General features: G+C 40.3%; 1 protein-coding gene across 1 annotated transcript in view; it reads right to left on the bottom strand.

The window, feature by feature from the left end:
- Positions 1-22,343, bottom strand: part of Spta1 (spectrin alpha, erythrocytic 1) — an 86,433-nt gene that overhangs the window by 28,775 nt on the left and 35,315 nt on the right. Inside the window, exons 22-36 of the mRNA XM_008840868.1 lie at positions 21,558-21,709; positions 12,994-13,180; positions 12,388-12,489; positions 10,621-10,712; positions 9,605-9,749; positions 6,138-6,319; positions 5,710-5,809; positions 5,403-5,600; positions 4,030-4,173; positions 2,944-3,047; positions 2,498-2,660; positions 2,205-2,336; positions 1,580-1,717; positions 1,291-1,395; positions 6-214 (exon numbers count right to left, since the gene is read on the bottom strand). Of these exons, the coding sequence (XP_008839090.1) occupies positions 6-214; positions 1,291-1,395; positions 1,580-1,717; positions 2,205-2,336; positions 2,498-2,660; positions 2,944-3,047; positions 4,030-4,173; positions 5,403-5,600; positions 5,710-5,809; positions 6,138-6,319; positions 9,605-9,749; positions 10,621-10,712; positions 12,388-12,489; positions 12,994-13,180; positions 21,558-21,709 (2,153 nt within the window). The remainder of the gene's footprint in view (positions 1-5; positions 215-1,290; positions 1,396-1,579; positions 1,718-2,204; positions 2,337-2,497; positions 2,661-2,943; positions 3,048-4,029; positions 4,174-5,402; positions 5,601-5,709; positions 5,810-6,137; positions 6,320-9,604; positions 9,750-10,620; positions 10,713-12,387; positions 12,490-12,993; positions 13,181-21,557; positions 21,710-22,343) is intronic.

Genomic DNA, 22,343 nt, shown 5'->3' with positions numbered 1-22,343 from the left:
CCCACTCTATCCAGGCTTCCTCATCATCCAGGTCCTGAAAGAACTGGAACAGAGCATAGGCCTCTTTCAGTTTCTCATGATGTGCAGCTGCCAAGCTCTGGACATTCTGGAAACGTTCATTGACTCCATCCATTTTCTTTTCTATCTGGTCAATGTTGAAAGTCCCACTGGAGATCAGTTCTTTAGCCAAATTATTCAGGTCTTTGAGAGGGTCCTAGAAAACCCAGAGTGCTCAGTGAATGGGAGACTATAGGTGTTATAGATACCCCAAACCAGTCAATAAATGTTCTGGTTCCATGACTAGGTCTAATAGATTGATTCTGAAAGCAGTGGATTTGATATTATACACTATGAAGTGTTTCACATAACTTTGGTTGGACAGGAGGCCTATTTAAAAGCAATACAGGTAACATGGCTACTTCACTCCAAATGTACATTTATTCTTAAGCAATATATTCCTCCTCTTCCTCCAATGTTCAAGTGAATTTGCCTGGCCTTGCCAACTGGAAAACAAGACCTTTGTGAGTAATTCCTGGCCCCTGCAGGACCGTGTTTCTTCATAGTGTGGAATTTGGTAGTTGAAAACTGATTGATCGATATATTCAACAATATCGACTCGATTTTTTAATATATATTTAAACTGGTAACATAACACACCCAGGTTCTTGTCTTTACCCATTCTCATGCACCCTGACTAATCCTGTAACTGGAAATATTACAAAATCCCAAAGTCTTAAACCTAGAAAGTCTTTGACTTTGACTTTGACTATTTTTCAAATGCATATTTGTTTTAGTATTACCAGACAAAACTGATCTTCTCTAATTATCCAGTACTGAATTAATATATGTCAACATTTGGTCACTTTTTCCATTAGATTGCAACTAACATCTTCCATAGGACTTGTAGAATGTACGTGCACGTCAAATTCCTTGCATTCTCCCACCTGATTTTATCCCTTTTCTTTCTAATTTTGTAATTCCAACTTCCATTTCTTTCAAAGACCAGATCAAATTTGTTCTTTGGGAAGTGTTAAGTTTATATACATGCATCAGTAGAAAGATAAACAAGATGATTTTGGGGATCCATTTCCCGGGCTTCAATGGCAATTGACAATGATTGCTATAATGACTGTGTAGCCCACAGATTTCACCTGGCTAAAGTGACTGCTGATCAGAAACTTCAAGGCCACTTTTACAAGGTTGTATTCTCAAGTGTTTTCCTAACAGGATGAAGGAAGGTCAGAATCATACCCACTCTTCCCAGAGCAGTGGGATTCCAGCACAACCTACCTCTCGAGCCAACATCTCTGCTTCCAGTAACTGATGCTTCTTAAGCAGGTTTCCAGCTGAAGCTAAGTCCCTGGCCTGATCTTTCATGGCCAGCAGCCCTTCTGCCTAGGAACAGAGAAATAAGGAAGAAAGCTAGTAGGTAAAAACTATTTAAGGAGAATAAGATTTGACAACTGTGTTCCCCAGACATTTTCCAAGAAGGGTTAAGGAAACCACTCATATATAAATTCAGTCACTCAGCAAGAATTTATTAAATTCCCATGTTCCTACCATTTTAAGGTGAAATTACCTCTGAAAGCCAGAATTCAAAGTCCCGGATGCTTGTGTTGAACCTTTGCTGGCGACTAGCCTCATTGAGCTTCTGCCCTTTGTCAGTTGTTCTCTCAAGGAGATACTCCCACTTCTCCTTTAGCTTGTCCAGTTGGTCCTAGTTCAGAGAAAGTGAGAACTTACTGATCTTAGGGATCATGAACCCTGTGAGAACTTGAAAGGATAATGTGGGCAAGTGCTGGATATAGACATTAACTAAAATTTGAGGATACCTGAATGTTGACTTTCAAACTAGACACACTTAATCTGGGAAAACATGGGGGCATTAGGTGAAAAGTCTGAAAAGAGGATGCTAAGCTGTATCCAGTGACTGATGTCCAGATGCCAAAATATTCTTGGCAATAGAGATAGACAATGTAAAACAAGCACAGTAAGGCAGGGTGAGGTGAAAGCTTTGTTGTTCTGGGAACTGGGAACTGATATGGAGCTATATGGTCTGAGCAGCACTGACACCTTTCTTTGCACATTACTAGGATGACGGTGACCCCAGTAGCATGACACATTTCTACTTCTGCCCATGAAGCACTGAAGGCACGTATCTTCATATGCCTTTGCAGCCACACTTGGCTGAGTGGGACCCTTACCTTCACGTTCTCTTCATCACCATCACATGCCCTGCGCTCAATTAGGGACTTCCCCAGACTGATGACTCCTTGCACCTGATCTGCACGACCATTGACTTCATTTTCAAAGGTCTGGTGTTTTAGGTATTTCCTCTGAAGGCAAAGCAAAAGCTAAATTACCCTCTCATTGAATGAAATAGAATTAGACCCCAAAACAAACAAAACCCTCAAACCAAGCAGTCAGTATTGGGGGTGTCCATTCAAACAAATTCAACCAGTGGTGAAAATTTCCAAGATGCCTTTTTTGAACTTGCCTGAATGTTAGTGGGGTCTTTGTAAGATTCATCACAGGCTGTGGGCAGCATCTCATCCATCCATTCCTCCAGCTCCTCAAAGTCCCGATAGAACTGTTTCAGGTCCGCATAGTCCCCAAGCTTTCCCAGTTCAGCAAGCAGTTGTTCTTTGAGAGCCTTCCATCTGGAAGATGGGACCAGATCATTCTCTTCCCTCCACCCTGCCCCTCTATTCCAATGTCATGTGCATTGCATTATCCATTGTCCAGCCTGGCCCTCTGCCTTTCATGGAATCTCTCTAGGTAAAGCAATCTAAAAGTACTTTTCATGTTTTTATCCTACAGGTCTACATCAGAAGTCTCCTAAGGAATATATCTCCAAAGGAGAAGAATTCAAAAGTATTCCACCACCTCCAATGCTAAAGCAGAGGAGTCTTTGCCATATCTCTCTGCAGCAGCAGGTCTGACCTGTCTAGCACCCGCTGGAGCTGAGCAGCAATCTCTTCTTTGGCATAATGGTCCTCATCTATGAGTCGAGCAGCAAAATGCTCTAGGTCAGCAATCTTCCCTTCCTTGATAAAGAAAAAAAAAAAAACATGCTGGAGATTAGGTCGTTGATATAATCTCAGGCTTGTTCTTACAGGTAACCATATTATTTTTTTGTGGCTTCAGAGGACAATCCAGCACCAAAAATTAAATGCCTGACAGAGAGAGAAACATCTACCATGCTGCAATAATTCTGACTTCCCTGCCAAACAAATATTTCTCATGGCCATTGTAAAGGATGAATCTGTCATTGTGTAAGATGTCGAAACGACAGCTGCATAAAGCCACATTTAGTCCTAAAACATCTGTTCCTGCTATCCACTATCTGTCCCCGCTAAAAGACTCTTTCCTTCCCTTCTTTCCTGAGCTCTGTGCATGCTCACTCCCACATGGAAGCACTTATATAAAGTTCAAAGAGCAGATCCACATATGACATAGAATGTCCCATGTTTGTCTTTCTGAGCTTATGTTGGGATTCCTGGGGTCCCATTCCTCCCTGAAGATTTATAGGAAGTTATATGAGGAAAGGAGAGACATCTTATTCATGGTATTCCTGTAAACAAATTTTTATAAGTACTAATTTTACTCATTGATTCATAAGAGAAGAAAGGGAAAAGATAGAAAAACAAAAGAAAAAGAAAGAAAGAGATAGAAACAAGAAAGAAAGAAAGAAAGAAAGAAAGAAAGAAAGAAAGAAAAAGAAAAAGAAAAAGAGAACAGAAAGACACACAGGAAAGTAGAAATGGGGCTAGTTAGGAAAAAGAATGGATAAGCATCAGCATGAGGAGGGACAAGGGAGGTTAAAGGGGCTAATATGATTGGAATACATTATGTACATATATGAAAATGTCAAAATGAAACCCATTATTATACATAATATATACTAATAAAGCAACTTTAAAAGAAGCAAATGTGAATTAAAGGATGTTAAAATCACCAAACAAGACAAAATTTAGGGTATGTGTTATTGTTAATAGTTATTGTTGGAACTTGTACATTGGTTATTACCTGGGTAGCAATTGCTTTGTTTAAATCATCACGTTTCTTCATCAAAGCCTGCAGACTGTTTAAGTAATCCCTGTCATCTGACCTCAGGGAATTTTCACGTGCCACCATCCAGCTCTCCAGCTGTTCACAGTTCCCTCGGAAAAACTATAGGGAGTGAGACCAGAAGCATACATTGTGTTTTGTCCAGATAGACCTGCGAAATGATCTTAGTCTTTTCTGATGCTGATGACACAGAACATCCTTCCAGGGATACTAACAGTACTCCAAGAAGCAGTCTTACGATGAGTCTCAACTATACTGACACTTTGTTCTTTCCTGAGAACATACTTTATGCCTTTTATAAGCTATGCCAAATCAGGAGATACTGTTTTACCTACTGTACATCTGCTAGATGCTGACAGGTTGCTTCTCTCTTTCTGCTATTTATCTGTTTTTCTTTTCTTTCCTCTCTTCCTCCCTTTCACCCTTGTTTCCTTCCTTTATTTTCTTTTTTTAAAGACAAAGTCTCATGTACCCCAGGATAGCCTGATTCAATATAGAACCAAAGATAACCTTGAAATACTGATTCTTCAGCCCCTACTTCCCAAGTGCTGAGATCACACATATGCCCTGACTTCTTTAAAATTTTGTTAATATAACTCATAGATGTATCCTGTGATATTCACACATTCTTCCCTCAAGAGGTATAATCATTACTTCTTCTTCATCCTCAAAGTACCCTTACAGCTGGATTTACTAGTAGTCATTTCCTCTCTTAGAATAATATATATCACATGTTTGATTTTATTATTTATAAAAAAATTATCTCTTCTTAACCTTTGTGCCATTATGGTCTGCACATAGTAAGTTCTCAATGAAAATCAGTCCTATAATTAATAAATGGCAATCACTCCATTCATGACCAGGACTCAACCACTATCCTATTTCTCTTTCTTTTTTTAAGGTTTTTAATTTTAAGCTTTATGCTATTATTATTACTCTGTGTGTGTGTGTGTGTGTTGTGTTGTGTGTGTGTGTGGTCTCTGTGTATGTGCATATGCATATTCACATGCATGTGGAGGTCAGATGATAACATTAAAGAGTCAGCCTCTCCTTACTTTATATGATTTCCAATATTGAACTCAGGTCATCAGGCATGTGCAGCAAGCATCTTTACTCACTGAGCCATCTCACTGGCCTTGGTTTGTCTCTTTGAACAGTGATAAGAGCAGTGAACAGGAGTGTTTAGTCTACAGAACATAGTACAGTGCCCAATAATCCAGTCACCCTTGTCTTCACAGCTCACAGAGTCTATGCCTTGAGTGACTATAATAAGCACATAAAACTGCTTCAAGGAACTGAAGCTAAACTTCAACTATTAGAAGTTGCTGTACCTGGAGTTCTAGACATTGGTCTAGCATCTTCTTGCGTTTTTCCCAATCCTTCTCCAAATCATCTCTCTTTAGTTTAACAGTTTGAAGTGTGTTTTCAATGTCAGGGCTGTTACAGTGTCCTCTATCTATAAGTTCTGTTCCAAAATCTTCTAAGGCCTGGAAGGTGGGTGCTTCTGCCTGCATGTCAGCATGATGCTCCTGTGGGAAATGTAGGAGTGGGACTGGTGAGGAAACTCTGTAGGAACTTTTGAAGTGAGAAGAGGGTCACATGTTAAGTGATTAGTGTCTGTGGGGTTTGTAGCCATACCTGGTGTCGTTCCAGCAAGATCTCTGTGCCAGTTAAGTCCTCGGCCAGCTCAGGTGATGATATCATGCCACCAATGCCTTTCATCCAATTATCTAGGTCACTGGAGAAGCAGAAATATTGGGATCAACCATGGTTACCCTTATTCTCCTCTGCCTTTCCAGCAGTAAGAAAATTCCTATCCTCCAAACCCCTGACACACCACTTTGTGTTTAATATGTACTGTATAAGAGATTACTTCATTGGCCTGTGTGGCTTCACATTCCTTAAAGCATCAGTATTTTATTGAAGCATTGAATCTGGCATTTCTGTGCCTTACCAGAGTTGAGACTTGGACACAGCAGGGAATAGCATCTGTGCCCAGACTCTTCCTAGAGGCAACTGATGGAAGCTTTTACAGTGCCTGGGGAAGTCTGCCTTTTGAACCTTACCTGGCTTTGCTGAGGAATTGGTAGAATTTCTGAGCCTCGTTCAGGCTTTCCTTACGATCATTTGTGAGACTCTGCAGGACAGCCCAGGCTTCATTCAGCTCTGTTCGCTGTTTCTGCAGATCTTCAGTGGCATCTGGGTGGGACTCACAGAGACGCTCAGCTGTCTCTCCCAATACAGTCACCTGTGTAAACACAAAAGCTCTGATAACCATGTGGCAGATCTGTGAAAGGACAAAATTGACCTTACTATTCTTTTAAAATAAGAAGAAGGCGTTGAGTAATGTTACTGCTAAGATCAGTTAGGGAGCCCATGTGTGATGGTTGGAATAAAAATGTCCCCCATAGGCTCCAAGTGTTTGGACATTTTGTCCCCAGATGATGGAGCTGTTTTGGGAGGTTTTAGAAGGTGTGGCTATCCTGGGGGAATGTGATGGCTAATTCTGGGTGTCAACTTGATTGGATCTGAGATTAATTGAAATGAAAGAGATCTTCTTGATTGGATCATCTAAAGCCAGAAGACACACCCTAAATGTGGGCGTTACCTTCTGATGGCAGCCGGTATAAAAGACCAAGGCAGAGGAGAACACGGGGCTTTTTGCCGCTTGCCTTCTCTCTCTCTGGTGAGTTCGTCTTGCTGCTGTAGACCGAAGACTAGTTGATATTTTGGAATTTGTCAGACCTTCAGCACTGGATTGGGACTACTGAGACATCCAGCCTTGTGGACTGAGCGACTACAGATTCTCAGCCTCTCCAGTGTGGTGCAGCCATTGTTGGACTACTCGGACTCTATCCTGTGAGCTAAGATGATAAATCTCTATACATATTCATTCTACTGGTTCTGTTTCTTTGGAGAACCCTGACTAATACAGGGACGCACATCACTGGGGGTGGGCTTAGAGAGTTTGTAAGCCTTGCCAGATCTCTAGTTGCTCTCTTCCTGTGCCTGTGTGATGATGTGAGAGCTTAGCTTCTGCAGCTCCTGCTCCAGCCACCTCCAGCCACCATGCCTCCCTGCCATGATGGACTGCAATTCCCCTGGAACTGTAAGCTGAAATAAACTCTTCCTTCTATAAACTGCTTTGGTCAGTGTTTCCATCACAGCAACAGAACAGAGACTAATACAGTAATTATTACCAGTGGGCTGCTGGGTGTGTAGAACCTGACCATGTTGGGTTTTGAAGAAATGTACAAGACTTTGGAATGTTGGGCTAGAAAAGCAGTTGATTGCTCCAAGTGGAGCTTAACAGGCCATTCTACTAGATGCCTGGAAGAAAGTAGTGCTGAGAACAATGTAGTTTCAGAGGGAAATAAGGACCTAAGCAACACTTGGGATATTTTGGCAAAGAGTCTGGCTGGAGTCTGCCCTAGACCAAAAAGCTTGCCTGATTCTAAGTTGAAAAGTAATGGACTAATTTCTTTGATGGAAGAAATTTCAAGACAGCCTAATGTAGAAAGAGAGGAGTGGCTATTAATGGTAAATATTATGCAGATCTACAGTTAAAGAGAGCAAGTGGGGCAGAAAGAAATACAGTTTAGTTTGAAAAAGGGCACTAGGAAGATAAATGTTGGAGCCCTGGCATCTGATGGAGAGGATCCCATTGATAAAGAAATTAAAGCGATTAAGGAGATTAAAGTGATTATGGAGGGGCCTAGATATTTGGACTTAAACAATGGAGAGAGTGCCTCAAGAGCAAGACCACACCCATTTAAGCCTCCAACTTGTGAAAGGAAAATGCTGCAGAGACCACTGAAGAGAAAACTTCTAAAGTGGATAAAACAGGCTGGAGTCCATCCCAAACTTGCAGTCAAACTTGGCAGTGTCATTCACTTGGTGCTGGCTTTAGAGGCGTGAAAAATGTAAGAGTGAAGGGGTCATCAATTCTTCCTCTGTGGTTTTAAAGAGCTGCTGAGGCCAGGCAGCGTGCAGCAGGGGTTCCTCTGCGTAGAGAAGGCCCTGATAGGTCATTGCGTGAAGCTGTGAAGGTGAAGCCTGGTTGGCAATGGAGACCCCAAGAAGTTCATGATGCCAGAGCTGTGAGGGATCTGCCAAGAAGACCTGCATACAGGGAGTGGTACCACCACAAGAGTCCATTGCGTGAAGCTGTGAAGGTGAAGCCTGGTTGGCAATGGAGACCACAAGAAGTTTATGATGCCAGAGCTGGGAGGGATCTGCCAAGAAGACCTGCACACAGGGAGTGGGACCAGCACAAGAGAGAGATGTGTGTGGCACACAGCAAAGCTAGAGAGGCTGAGCCATCTAAGCCCTTTGGAAGTAAAGTCCCAGAAGTCGGACATGGAGTTACTGGATTTGGTGTTTGCCCTGCTGGTTTTTGGTCTTGTTTTGGTCTGGTATTTCCTTACTATGCCTCCATTTTTCCCTTTTGGAATGGTAATGTGTATTTGGTTCCACTGTATGTTGGGAGTATGTAATTTGTCTTTTGATTTTACAGGGGCTTACACTTAAGACACTTTGCTGAGTCTCAGAAGAGACTTTGGACTGTAGACTTTCAATAGTAGTGCAGTTGATAATGACTATGGGGACTTTTAAAGTTGGACTAAATGCATTTTGCATTTTATATGGTCATGAGCCTATGAGTCGGGGTGGAATGTGATGGTTTAAAAGAAAATGTTCCCCATAGGTTCCAAGTAGTTGGACATTTTGTCCCCAGATGATGGCACTGTTTTGGGAAGTTTTAGAAGATGTGGCAATCCTGGAGGAAGCACATCACTGGGGGTGGGCTTAGAGAGTTCTTAAGCCTTGCAGGACCTCCAGTTGCCCCTCTTGCTTCCTGTACCTGCATGATGATGTGAGAGCTTCACTTTCACTGCTCCTGCTCCAGCCACCTCCAGCCACCATGCCTCCTTGCCATGATGGACTGTAATTCCCCTGGAACCATAAGCTCAAAAAAACCCTTCCTTTTATAAATTGCTTCAGTCAGTGTTTCTATCATAGCAACAGAGCAGTGACTAATACACCATGGGTTCATATTCTTCATGTGAGCACCTTTATTGTGCTCTGCCTGACAATGCCAAACTACCAGTTGCCTCCAATATACCTGGAAAGATCCAGAATTTCCTTTGGAGTTTGAGGTAAGATTAAACTTACTCAACTCCTGCAACAATGCCCAGGCATAGGCTTCACTCTCCTGGGTACGGCTAGTCTTCTAGACCATTAACACACTACCACTCACTGCAAATCTACTCATTTAACACTCTCTAAAGAGGCACAGGGATATAGAATTCACATTTAGACAATAGAAGCTCAATATAATTTTCCTTATGGTAACAGTTATGGTGTTTTGATGCTTGAATGGCCTTGCCTTAGGGAAAGGAAGCACAAAAATGACCATAGTGCAACTCGGAGAAGTGTGTGTGAGTAACAGATGGGGCAAGGGAACCAAAGAATGGCACAGTGGTATAGGCATAAAGATGGAGAAGGTGTTAGAAAGATCCAGATAAAGTCTTACCTTTTCTCCCAGAGGTATAATGTCTCTCTCAAAGACTTCATGCTGCCGCTGGAGGGCCTGAACACTGAGCAAGTCAGAACCAGGGTCAGCAGCACTAAGAGCCCTACACTTCTTATCAATCTGTTCCTTGATATCATCTGCTTCCCTGGAACACAAAAGAGTGAGGAGTTTAGGAGTAACGATATGCCCCAGAGCACTGGCTTGCAGGGAAGCCGTCATCACCACCACCACCTCCCACATCTTCATTCTTTTGATGTATCAGTATTTAGGCTCCTCTTATCTACAGGCATGCATGCTATTAGCATTTCCATTATATGAATCAGAAAACTCAAACTTAAAGATTTCTCAAGATAGTAGCACTGCCAAGTGGTAAAGAACAAGTTTGAACCAGGGGCTCTAACTGCAGTCACTTAATGCTTAACCATTACATTTCACAGCTTTGCCTGCAGAGCCACATGCTTAAGCATTACATGTCACAGCTTTGCCTGGTAAGTTATTACAGACAGCCATAGCCATACAATCTCTGTTTTCTCTTCTCTGCGTCTTCAAAAATACACTTATATGTAGGACAGTATTTTGTTTCTTTTTGTTTGTTTGCTTATGTATTTGTGAGAAAGTTTATGTTTCATAGCATAAATGTAGATTTGAGAATGAAGCATTTAAGGAAGTATAGAATATTGCATCAATGTGAGCTCAGTTGTCCTTTATTCTCTTGTTTCAAGAATTTAATGACATAAAACTGATTCACATTTCAAATTTGAGTCTCTATCATAGACGCATATTTAAACTAACCTTGTGCTAGGACCCAAGCTGAGCACTAAGAAATAGAACTTGACTATCTTGGAGTAGCTACTGTGTAAGTAAGGGAACTGTTATTGAAAAATCTGATCAGCCAATAAACTGTTTCGCAAGGAAAAGTTATGCATTGCTAGTTATGGTTCTACACAGTGATTAGACTTTAGGGCTCTTCAAAGGGGTTCAAGAAGAACAACATTATTTAGAGTTAGGATGCTTACCTGTGAAACATCTCAACAGCATGGGCACTGCTTAGCAGCTGATGCTGTTCATCTGCCAGCCTCTTCAAAGAATGCCAGCGGGTATTCAGCTCCTAAAAGACGGATTTAGTCAGAAGGCTAGTCAGAAGGATCGATGGCATCTGTGACTACCTGACTATAAACTATTGCTTTCCTGTTAGCTCTTCAGAGAGTATATAGTTCCACTTTCCTCTTGGGTGGCCCGAACTTGGTCACATTCTAGGCAAAGAAAGAGAGTTCTAGGTAGGAACATGGACCTTGATGCAATAATCACTGCTTACAGTAGTAAACTACATTACAACATATAAAATGAATAAAAAGCATCAACTTGGTAGGTAGAAGTTGGCACATTTCCTCAGGCAAACAGTTCCTACCTGAACTTTGTATTAGATAGTGCTGGTGGACTCTTAGAGCTTCACTTGAGTAAAGGATAAACACCATGTTTTCATACACATCCCTTCTAGTTCCAATTTCAGGACAGTTACCACAAAAGAGGAAAGAACTCATCCTCAGGTTTATGACAACCAAGACAGCAAGACTGGATTTTCAATAAATTCTCATTAAACCTTTTATAGAATCAATGTTCTAGACACAATTGAGGTAAAGAGCTCCCTCTGTCCGGTGTCAACAGATGATGAGACACTTAACTTCTTCTTCATCATCATCATGCTTATCAAAACCAGTCTCTTCCAGTAAACTTTCTTGGCTAACTTCTCATCATTGCAGATTCTTTTGTGTGCTTTCTTTGCACTCATGTGCTTGAGTATTCAGGTTCTCATGAGTGGCAATGAAAGGTAAGAATGAATTGATGTAATGGATTTCAGGTCATTTAAAGTATGTATAGCTCAAAATTCAAATTCAAAATAATCTATGATTTGGGACAGGTCAGAAAGTAAAAATTTTATGTTTTATTTTATGGAACACAGTGACAAAATCTGAAAGGAAATTTAGAAATTGTTCTGCACAATACACTTGGGTTTCAAATTAGGTAGTAGGTCTTTAGAAATGAGTTTCCCAACAGACAGACAGACACACACACACACACACACACACACACACACATACATTGAGCCAGAACCTAAATCCAGTTTTCCTAATGTCTCATCCATTATTCGCTAATCTTCCTTGTGAGTGTGTGTGTGTGTGTGTGTGTGTGTGTGTGTGTGTGTGAGTGAGTGAATTTGATAGGCTGAAGCTTCATGTCTTCCTCAGTTGCTGCCCACATTATTTTTGAGACAGGATATCTCACTGAACTCAGAGCTTACCAGTTGGGCTAGACTAACTGGAGATCAAGGTTTGGAGAGCCTCTGCCCACTCACCCTCCCCTGGTGCCTTACTACACTACACACATACTCTGCTGTGCCCAGTTCTTACATGAATTCTGAGGATCTGAAATTAAGTCCTTATGGTTGCACAACAAGCAGTTTACTGACAGGGTCATCTCTCTAGTCCCTAAACTTCCTAATACTATCTCTTGAAGAGAAATATGAATTCATAGTCTTGGAATTTTTGTTCTTCAGCCTTCAAAACGTGTGTGTGAAAACAATAGAAGACAGTCAAGAGATGCACGCTCATAAAACCACTTTAATGAAGTTCATCAGGCAATAAAAATGGCTGAGTTCTTTGGATTTTACCCTTGGCCTTTTCTATAGCCAGTTTCATAATGTCTTTACACTCTGTCTTTGGGATGTCAAGTGAATATTCTGGAGCCCAACTCGGTGTTGAGCAATGGAGGGAACCTGTCGCTACCTGTCGGATGTGAGCTCCTTCTGGAGTCAGGAGATCTTCAAACAGCAGTTCATCAGCCACCTTGTTGATGTCCTTTAGACGAGGCTCATTTGTCTTCAGATCCTAGATGAAAAAAATTCATTCAAAGCAGGGTAAATTCTCTTCCTCAAATGCTCCAAACTTGCTTGTTCATCTTGGTCTACATGTAGCTAAATATTATTAAAGAAAACTGTCAACTTCACATGCAATATACAAGCTGCCCTCCCCCCATTGGCCACTGAAGAGTGCCCTTGAATACTCTGACACTGAGTACCCACCAAAACCTTGCCAGAAGTACAATATATATTTTACTGAATTTTTGTGCATTTCATACATCTCAAACATATTTAGACTTCCCACAGCAGTACCCCTGGCTTTGAATTTGGGTCACTTGTCTTCCCACCTCAAAGGACATTGCTTACTAGTTCTTAACACCTACAATGCTCAGGGTAAGATATGAACTGTGGAGACTCAACAACTTTGGGAAAGATATTTAACAAGTAGGAAATAAACAGCGACACAGGCATGGAATTAGAGGAAATTATGACAATCTTCAAAAAATGTCCAGAGAAAGTTCCTCTCTCTTACCCTTTGGAACTCATCGAACTGTTTTTGCAGTTCCCAGACATCATCTAGCTGTAGCCCAGTGTTTTCTGCCTTTTTCTCTTGGATCCAGTCCAGCATGTCCCCTGCCTCATAGGCCAGCAGAAACTCATTGTAACGTTGCAGCAAATGACGTCTGCGTACTTCTGCCCGATCCAGGAGGGAGCGGTACCTGGGTGGAGGAAATAAGAGAATGCAAAAATAATGGGAAAATAATGGGGTAAAAGATGGAGAAAATGCCCATATCTTGTTCTCCTAGCTATGGGGTCAGGCCGGCTTCTACTCTTGGTGCCCCAGACCTCTGGACAACTGTCTTGGCCCAGATCCTCCCACTGTGTCCTGATGCTTTACATCCAGACCAAACCAAACCAATTCTTCAGCCTAGTTTCCTAAAGCCTTCACAGCTTTCTCCCACCCCCAACTTACCTTTGCACACCTGAGACCAGCCTTCTTCACTGGGTGTCCCCACCCTCAACCTGCCTAGGATTCCTCGGACAAGCCTCCTTCCCTGGAAAGTTTGACTCCATCCATTGCACCTTGATTTCCATAACCTGATTCAATTTCCCAGCCCCCACATCATCTCCTTCTGGCCATGGGCACAGGCCAGCTTCTGCTCTTAGCACCCAGACCTCTGTACTACACACTTCGCCCAGATCCACCCACTGCATTCTGATCCTTTGTACCCGGACCAATTCAATTCTTCAGTCTAGTTTCCTAGAGCGTTCACAGCCTATCCCCACCCCCACCTTGCCTTTGCATACCTGATACCAGCCTTCTACCCTGGCTGTCCTCAACCCCATCTTGCCTGGAGTCCCTGAGACCAGCCTCCTTTCCTGACTGCCTGAGATCACCTGAATCCTACCTCCACCTACAAGCCTCCTAAATTGTACTGTGCCTGCTGACTAGGGGACCCAGCTTAGAAGGAAACCTGAAAGCATGTGATTCTGATCTGACTTGAGTCTCTGTGGTAACTCCTGAGCAGCTGACCTAAAGCCATCAGACCCCTCCAATATAAAACCAAAACAGAGAATCTGAAGCCTAGACTAACCAGCTTTTCATACCCAATAAGAAAACAACAAAGGCACATGAGGCATATAAACAAACAGATGAAAACTCAACAAAGGGAGGATTGAATATCACACAAGAATCAGAAACAACAGAAGAAATCCACATGCCAAAGTCATACGGAAGAAAAAATAATAACATGAAAAAACCCCCAAAATATGTCCCCACCAAGTACCAACAATTTTATACAGGAGGTTTACAATGAGAAATCCCTAGAGATAATTCAGGACATAGAACTCAAAAAAAAAGAAAAAAAGAAAAAAAAACACCACCAATTATAAACATGATAAAAGAATCCAAAGAATTTAAAGAACACATAAAGGAATCAAAGACTTGAAAGAAGATAGGCATAAACTTCTGAGTAAATTCCCAAAAGAGTTAGAAACATTGGAGAATACTCAGGCTGAAATGAAGAAGGAAGTGAAAAACTCAATAAGCCAATTAGAAACAACAGGAGAAAGCCTCACAGGTAGAAATGGAAAACAGAATATCATGACTAGAAGATATAGTTGACAAACTGGATCACTCAAGCAACGATTATGAAAAAATTTAAGAAAACACAGGAATGGAATATGCAGGAATCTGTGACACCATTAAAAGACCAAATATATGCATCATAGGCATAGAGGAAGGAGAAGAATCTCAGGATAATGATATGGACCAGATCTTCAACAAGACTCTAGAAGAAAATTTCTCCAAATTAAAGAAAGGCACACTCATAAAAATACAAGAAGCACATAGAATACCATATAGAAAGGACCAGAAAAGGAACTCCTGATGGCATATTATAGTAAAAACACTAAACATACAGAACAAAGAGAGAATATTGAAAGCTGCAAAAGAAAAACAAGCCACATATAAAAGAAAACCCATCCGAAATACAGCTGACTTTTCAGTGCAATCTATGAAAGCCAGAAGAGCCTGGACTAAAGTATTCCCAGTTCTAAATGACCACAGACTCCAACTCAGAATACTTTACCCAGGAAAAAATATCTATTGTAGACGAAGGGGAAAGAAAAATCTTCCATGACATAAATAGGCTGAAGGAATTCATGTCCATGTTCTTGAAGCAATACAAAGGGTTGAAGAAAGGGAGAACTATACCCAAAGGGTTAAGGAAAGAAACTAAATGAAGTTATATGTGTAGGTATGCATAGTTAGAGCAAGAATGTGAACAGAAATAAAAATGACAGGAATCAATACACATCTTTCAATAATAACTTTAAATACCAATGGACTGAACTCCCCAGTCAAAAGACACAGGCTACCTCAATGGATTAAGAAACAAAATCCATCTTTCTTGTTGTCTGCAAGAAGCTCACCTCAACTTCAAATATAGGTACTACCTTAAGGTGAAAGTATGGAAAAAAAATTTCTGAGCAAATGGGACAAAGAAAAAGCAGGAGTTACAATTCTAATATCTGACAAAATAGACTTCTAACTAAAACTAATAAGAAGAAAAAAAGAGGGCCACTTCATTCTGATCAAAGGAACAATTGATCAAGAAGATATAGTCATGAACATATATTCACCAAACTCTGGTTCACTCAACTTCATACAAACTGTACTATAGGACTTTAAGACACAGATTAATCCCAACTCACTAATAGTAGGGGACTTCAGTATCCCCCTGTCTCCTTTAGACAGGTCAACAAGGCAAAATATAAACAAAGAGACATCTGACTTAAACAATACCATACATCAAATAGGCCTAACATACATCTACCAAATATTCTACCCAAGCGCCAAAGAATACACTTTCTATTCAATGCCCCATAGAACTTTCTCCAAAATAGACCACATACTGAAGCACAGAACAAGCCTCAATAAATACAAAAAAATTGAAATAATTCCATGCATTCTATCAGACCACAGCACACTAAATCTTAAAATCAATACCACAACAAACCCTAGTAACTACATGAACTCATGGAGATTAAACAACACACTCCTGAATATTGAATGGGTGAAAGGGGAAATGAAGGAAGAAGTAAAAATATTCCTGGAACTAAATGAAAAGGACAATACAACACAACAGAACCTCTGGGAAACTAAAGAAGCCTTATGAAAGAAGTTTATAGCTCTACGTGCCTATATTAAAAAATCAGAATGAGTAACATTGCAAATCAAAACACTTGAAAAGCAACAGCAAATGAAACCCAAACCCAGCCGACAAGAAGAAATAACAAAAGTCACAGCAGAAATTAATGAAATAGAAACAAAGAGAATACAAAGAATCAATAAATCCAAGAACAAGTTCTTTGAAAAGATAAACAAGATAGACCAGTTAACCAAAAGAAAGAAAGGGCACTTCCAAATCAACAAAATCAGAGGTGAAGGGGAAATATTACAACAGACACAAAGAGATCCAGAACGTTATAAGGGAATGCTTTAAAAATCGGTGTGCTATTAAATTTGAAAACCTGAAAGAAATGCATGTGTATCTAAAATCATGGAAATCACCAAAGTTAAACCAAGAAGAGATCAACAGCTTAAACAGACCCTTAACACATAAGGAAATAGAGACAATAGTACAAAACATCCTGACTGAAAAACAGTCCAGGCCTAGATGGATTCACAGAAGTTTACCAGTCAGCATCACTCTAACATCAAAACCAGGTAAAGACACAACCAAAAAAGAAAAATATAGACCCATATCCTTAATGAACATAAATACATATTTCTCAACAAAATACCTGTAAACTGCATACAGTACAGACACATATGAAAAAGATCATCCATCATGATCAAGCTGACTTTATTCCAGGGATGAAGGGATGTTTCAATATATGTAAGTCAGTAAATGTTATCAATCATATAAATGGGCTCAAATACAAACATTGCATGCTCATCTCAATAGATGCTGAGAAGGTCTTTGACAAAATTCAACATGAATTTATGTTCAAAGTCCCAGATGGAACTGGACTTGAGGGAACATACCTCAGCATAATTAAAGCTATATACAACAAACCCACAGCCAACATTATTCTAAATGGAGAAAAATTGGAAGCATTCATATTAAAATCAGGGACCAGACAAGGTTGTCCACTACCCACCTCCTTTTCTATATAGTGCTTGAAACTCTTGCAAGAGAAATAAGACAAGCAAAGGAAATTAAAGGAGTACTAATTGGAAAAGAAGAGCTCAAACTGTCCCTTTTTATAGATTATATGATATTACATCTAAGAGATGCCAAAAAATTCCACCAGAAAACTCCTAGAAATGATTAACACTTTCAGTAAAGTAGTATGTTATAAAATTAATCTATCAAAATCAGTAGTCTTTCTATATACTAATAGCAAGCATTTGGAGAAAGAATACATGGAAACCCTCCCATTCATAATAGTCTCAAAAAAACTAAAATATCTTGAAATAAACCTGACCAAAGACATTAAAGACCTATACAATGAAAATATTAAAGCTTTAAAGAAAGAGATTGAGGAAGACACCAGAAGATGGAAGGACCACCCATGCTCATAGATTGGAAGAATTAATATTGTGAAAATGGTCATCTTACCAAAGCCATTTATAGATTCAATACAATGCAAATCCAAAGCCTCATGACATTCTTCACAGAATTAGAAAAAAATTCTAAAGTTCATATGGAAGCACAAAAGACCCTGAATAGCAAAAGCTACCCTGAGCACAAAGAGCAATGCTGGGGGGATTACTATACCAGATTTCAAACTATTTTACAGAGCTATAGTCATAAAAATAACACAGCACTGGCACAAATATAGACATATAGATCAATAGAGCAAAATTGAAGACTCAAATATGAGTACATGCAATTTCAGCTGCCTGATATTTGACAAAAGGGTCAAGAATATTCACTGGAGGAAAGACAGCATATTCAACAGTTGGTGCTGGCAAAACTGTATCTCCACCTGTACAAGAATGAAACTAGACCCTTATCTTTCACCTTGCACAAAAGTCAGCTCCAAATGGATCAAAGACCTCAATGTGAAGCCTGAAACTCTGAAATTGTTAGAAGAAAACACTGGCAATAACCTACAAGATATAGGTGTAGGAAAGGTTTTTCTAAATCACACATCAATTGCTCAGGAACTAAGATCAAGAATCAACAAGTGGGACCTCATTATACTAAAAGGCTTCAGTACATCAAAAGAAGCAACCAAGGAAGTGAAGAGAAATCTCACGAAGTGTGAGAAAAATCTTCACCAGTGACACATCTGACAGAGAAGTTTAACATCCAGAACATATAAAGATCTCAGAAAACAAAGAATCAAAAAAGCAAGTAACCCAATTAAAAGATGAGCTAAGGGTCTGAACCGAGAGTTCTCAAAAGAAGAGATAGAGGGGGCTAAGAAGCATCTTAGAAGCTGTTCAACATCATTAGTAATTAGGTAAATGCAAATTAAAAGCACTTTAAGATTTCATCTTACCCCAGTCATCTTCTTACCCCTTCGAGAGAATGTGGGGAAAGGGGAACGCCCATCCACTGTTGGTGAGATTGCAAACTTCTGCAACCCCTATGCAAAGCAGTGTGGAGAACTCTTAAAACACTAAAACTGAAGCTACCATTTGACCCAGTTATACCACTCCTTGACATATAACCAAAGAACTCATCCTGTTGCAGAGACACTTGTACATCCATGTTTGTTGCTGCTCTTTTCACAATAGCTAAGAGATGGAAGAAACCTAAGTGTCCTTCAACTGACAAGTGGATAATGAAAATGTGGTACATTTACACAATGGAGTTCTACTCAGCAGTAAAGAAAGATAAAATCATGAAATTTGCTGGTAAATGTATGGAACTAGAAGCTATTATTTTAAGTAAAGTAACACAGACTCAGAAAAATAAATGACATGTTCTCCCTCATATGTGGATCCTGGCACCAAATCCTTAAAGTGAGCGTGTGTCTAGACATAACTTCAGGATCCAGAATAATGAATGAAAAGGAACCAGAGCAGTAAAGGAAAAGAAAGAACCTGAGAGAGAAGAACAGGAGACAGGTGTTACTAAGGGAGAAATGGATAAACATGGGGTTATTTAGTGGGAAGGGGGAGGGAGGGTTATATAAACAACCTTGGGGATAAAAGGAAAGTAGGAGCTCTAGAGAGATGGGACCATAGAAGACTGGTATTATCAAGGGAGAAAAGAAGAAAATGGGGACACTTTAAATGGGGAAAACATGGCAGACGGGTTAGACAGTGAGAGAGATGGAAGAGAGATAAATAATGCCTAGCTAATTTTTTTTAAAAAACAGAATCATATTAGTCCAACAACCTTATGAAAAATTACACATACATTTTCTCTACATGAGTCCATGTGTATAGCTAAAGGCTACATAATGAGAAACATTGCCAGACAGGAGAAACCTTCCTTTGAATTGTTTGTTAGCCAGGGTGGTCCAAGAGACTCCTCAAAATTACTCAGGCTATTGCCACAGCCCTCAAAGACCTACCAGAACTTGAAGATAAGACCCTATTTCTTAGGACAGAAAATACTTTGGACACAGGAATTGGAACAATAGAGCTGAAACTGACCTGCAACCAATTCCCCTGAAGTCTAGCTCTCATAGCTTTGGAGAGCGCTATGAAGGTGCCAAGGGAAAACACGAACAGATGATCCAACACGAGTTTCAAGACCAATTAATCACATCAGTGTCCAGCACAGCATACAACATTGGTGCAGTAGTGGCACTTTTATCTTGGGGGCAATCGACAGCTACCTAATTGGACTAAAAGCTCACTCAAATGTTGTACTGTAAACGACCAAATACACATGGCTAGAGGGGTCATAGATCTTAGAGAAGACTATCATGTCCCTAGACTGATGTGATTTCTTACTATGTGAAAAATACATATCCTTATATTTACAGACAAATATCCCCGTCACCACTCATTGGAGAAGCTCATTTCGCACCAGTCAGAGACTATTACCAAGTACCACAACTGGTCACACACAGACATTGTCTATGAATTGCCCAGGCCTAAGTGACACATCTATAATGCAGCCTCTATACCTAAGGCTCACGGAGCATAGAAGAGGGATAAAGAAGAGGACATTAATGAATTTCCCAGTTCTCATTCTTGAAGCTCCCTCATGTGGTGGAGGGCCAGGAACACAAAATGTCACAAATGGCCAAAGCGTGGAGATCAAGAGCCTGCTGATTGCTGGTCCTTGGACAGGACTCCTTTATTAAAACTCACCCACCGAAGGCTCAGGGACCATTGTGGAAGAAGGGGTGGAAAGATTGTAAGAGCCAGGGAGGAAGTGCATGACCATATGGAAACAGAGTCCTATAAGCTCCTGGGAACCTGCTTCTGATTCTAGCAATGATGTCAGCATACACAGGTCCCTTCAAACTCAGGCAGATGAAAACCCAGCATGGAGCTGGGAAAATGAACAGCAGACTCCAATCTTATCTAAAGAAATACTGACAACTGATTGCTGCTAGGTGAAGAAGACCTGATCTTCCTTAAACAAGGAGCTCTAGATAGACTGACTGGGGAACATCTGGGGACACTGACTTGACACAGTGGGCCTTAACAGGGATGACAGAGTATATGAGTTCCCATGGGCGGGGTTGGAAGGCTATGGGTAGGGATGGGGATATAAAGATGATTAAGATTGTCTGATATGTTCTGTATGAAATACACAAAAATTCAATAGAAACGTAATGTATGAATGTAAAGAATGTTCTTATACAAATAAGATGACATATGGCTACAGACTTTTAAAGAAAAAGATGGATAAAACACAGAAAAGTAGAAGCAAAGTTAGAATAAAATTTAAAAAAAAGGGGGGGGTGAATCAAATAAGATCAGCAAAAGAGGAGGACAAAAGATGGAAGGAAACAGACATTAAGAGCAGAGACATAAGCTGGGTGTCTGGGTGCATGCCTTCAATCCCAGCACTTGGGACGCAGAGGTAGACATGACTACAAGATCAAGGCCAGCCTGGGAATGTCTACACCGGGAGTTCCAGCTGAGGCTACATCATGAGATATGTTAAAAAAAAAAATAAAAAGCAAGACACACTAAATATTACATTTAAAAATAAAAATTTTCCAGGGGATTCTACAGCCTCTTCTGTACTCCTGGAGTACATGGCACAGGTGCACTTACCTACATGCCGGCAATACATGCATACACATAAAAAAATAGTAATAAATTTTTAAAAAATTGTCAGTGTGGCTGGTCACCACTTCCTTATTCTGTAAGAGTGGAAATGAAACAGCACACAGCATTCATTTGGATGTTCAGAGACCTCAAACAAAGGGTGGCCAGGGATTCAGAAGATGCCATTAAGTGTCTGAGCTTTAGGCATTTGCTTCAAGGATTTCCTCTCTTCATATATAAACTAACATGAGTGAAATCTTAAACTTCCTTTAGATTTTACAGCCAGTGAACTGCATCTCTAAACAAGTAAGTGCAGAGCCCCGAGAAGAAAGATCACCTTCAATCATCAGATTCTTGGCTAAACACCATCCAGCCCTCCTTTATGAAGAACTTACAAATCTTCGATCTGCTGCTGGCACTGGGCAATGTTGACTGGCTCTTCTAGCCGGCGCGGTGGGAGCTCTGCGAGATCTTTTTGGGTCAATTTTTGGACGTGCTTCTTTGGAACAAAGCCCTGCTGATCATCAGCTTCAACCTTGCACCATTTCTGAAGTAAGAGCACATTTCCACTCCTTTCTTAATTCATGGGAAAATCAAAGTATGGCTTCAACTCTTACCAGAGTCTCCAGAAACAGACAGGTGACCAAGGAAATACAACCATCACTTACAGATGACATATTATTTCCATGTGTTACAGAAAAGGCCTATGAGGAGCTGCAGGGACTGCAGAAGTTAGTCCCAGGAATCACCTAATCTGACAGCTGATGTCAGATCAGTGAGGGCGCTTTGTTCCTCAGGAATTGACTTCTTGGAAATGGAACCTGTGTTTGACAGCATTGCGTATCTTATTTTCTGTTTCTCTCACTTCCAGAGACACTAAAATTTCTCAATTGCACTTAAATTCACCAATATAAATATTTTTGAGTGTTATTTTACAAACTACTCTGAAGTAACACTTCTCAGAAAATAATGCTGTGAAATGTAGTCTAGGTAAAGAAAGAGAAAGGAGAACACTCACTCAGGTTATTGGATAATGATGCACCTTGACTTTCTGAAACATTCATTTACCATTAAGAAGAATAACAAAATTCAAAACTCTCTTCTGACGAAGAGCTTTTGAAGATTAGTCAAGCATTGGAATATTCTTTAAAAACCTCATTTCACTTTTCATAAAAAATATA

This window comes from Nannospalax galili, unplaced genomic scaffold (genome assembly GCF_000622305.1).
Source record: "Nannospalax galili isolate Female #2095 unplaced genomic scaffold, S.galili_v1.0 scaffold579, whole genome shotgun sequence".
Taxonomy (NCBI): Eukaryota; Metazoa; Chordata; class Mammalia; order Rodentia; family Spalacidae; genus Nannospalax; species Nannospalax galili.
This window is presented reverse-complemented; position numbering and strand designations above follow the sequence as displayed.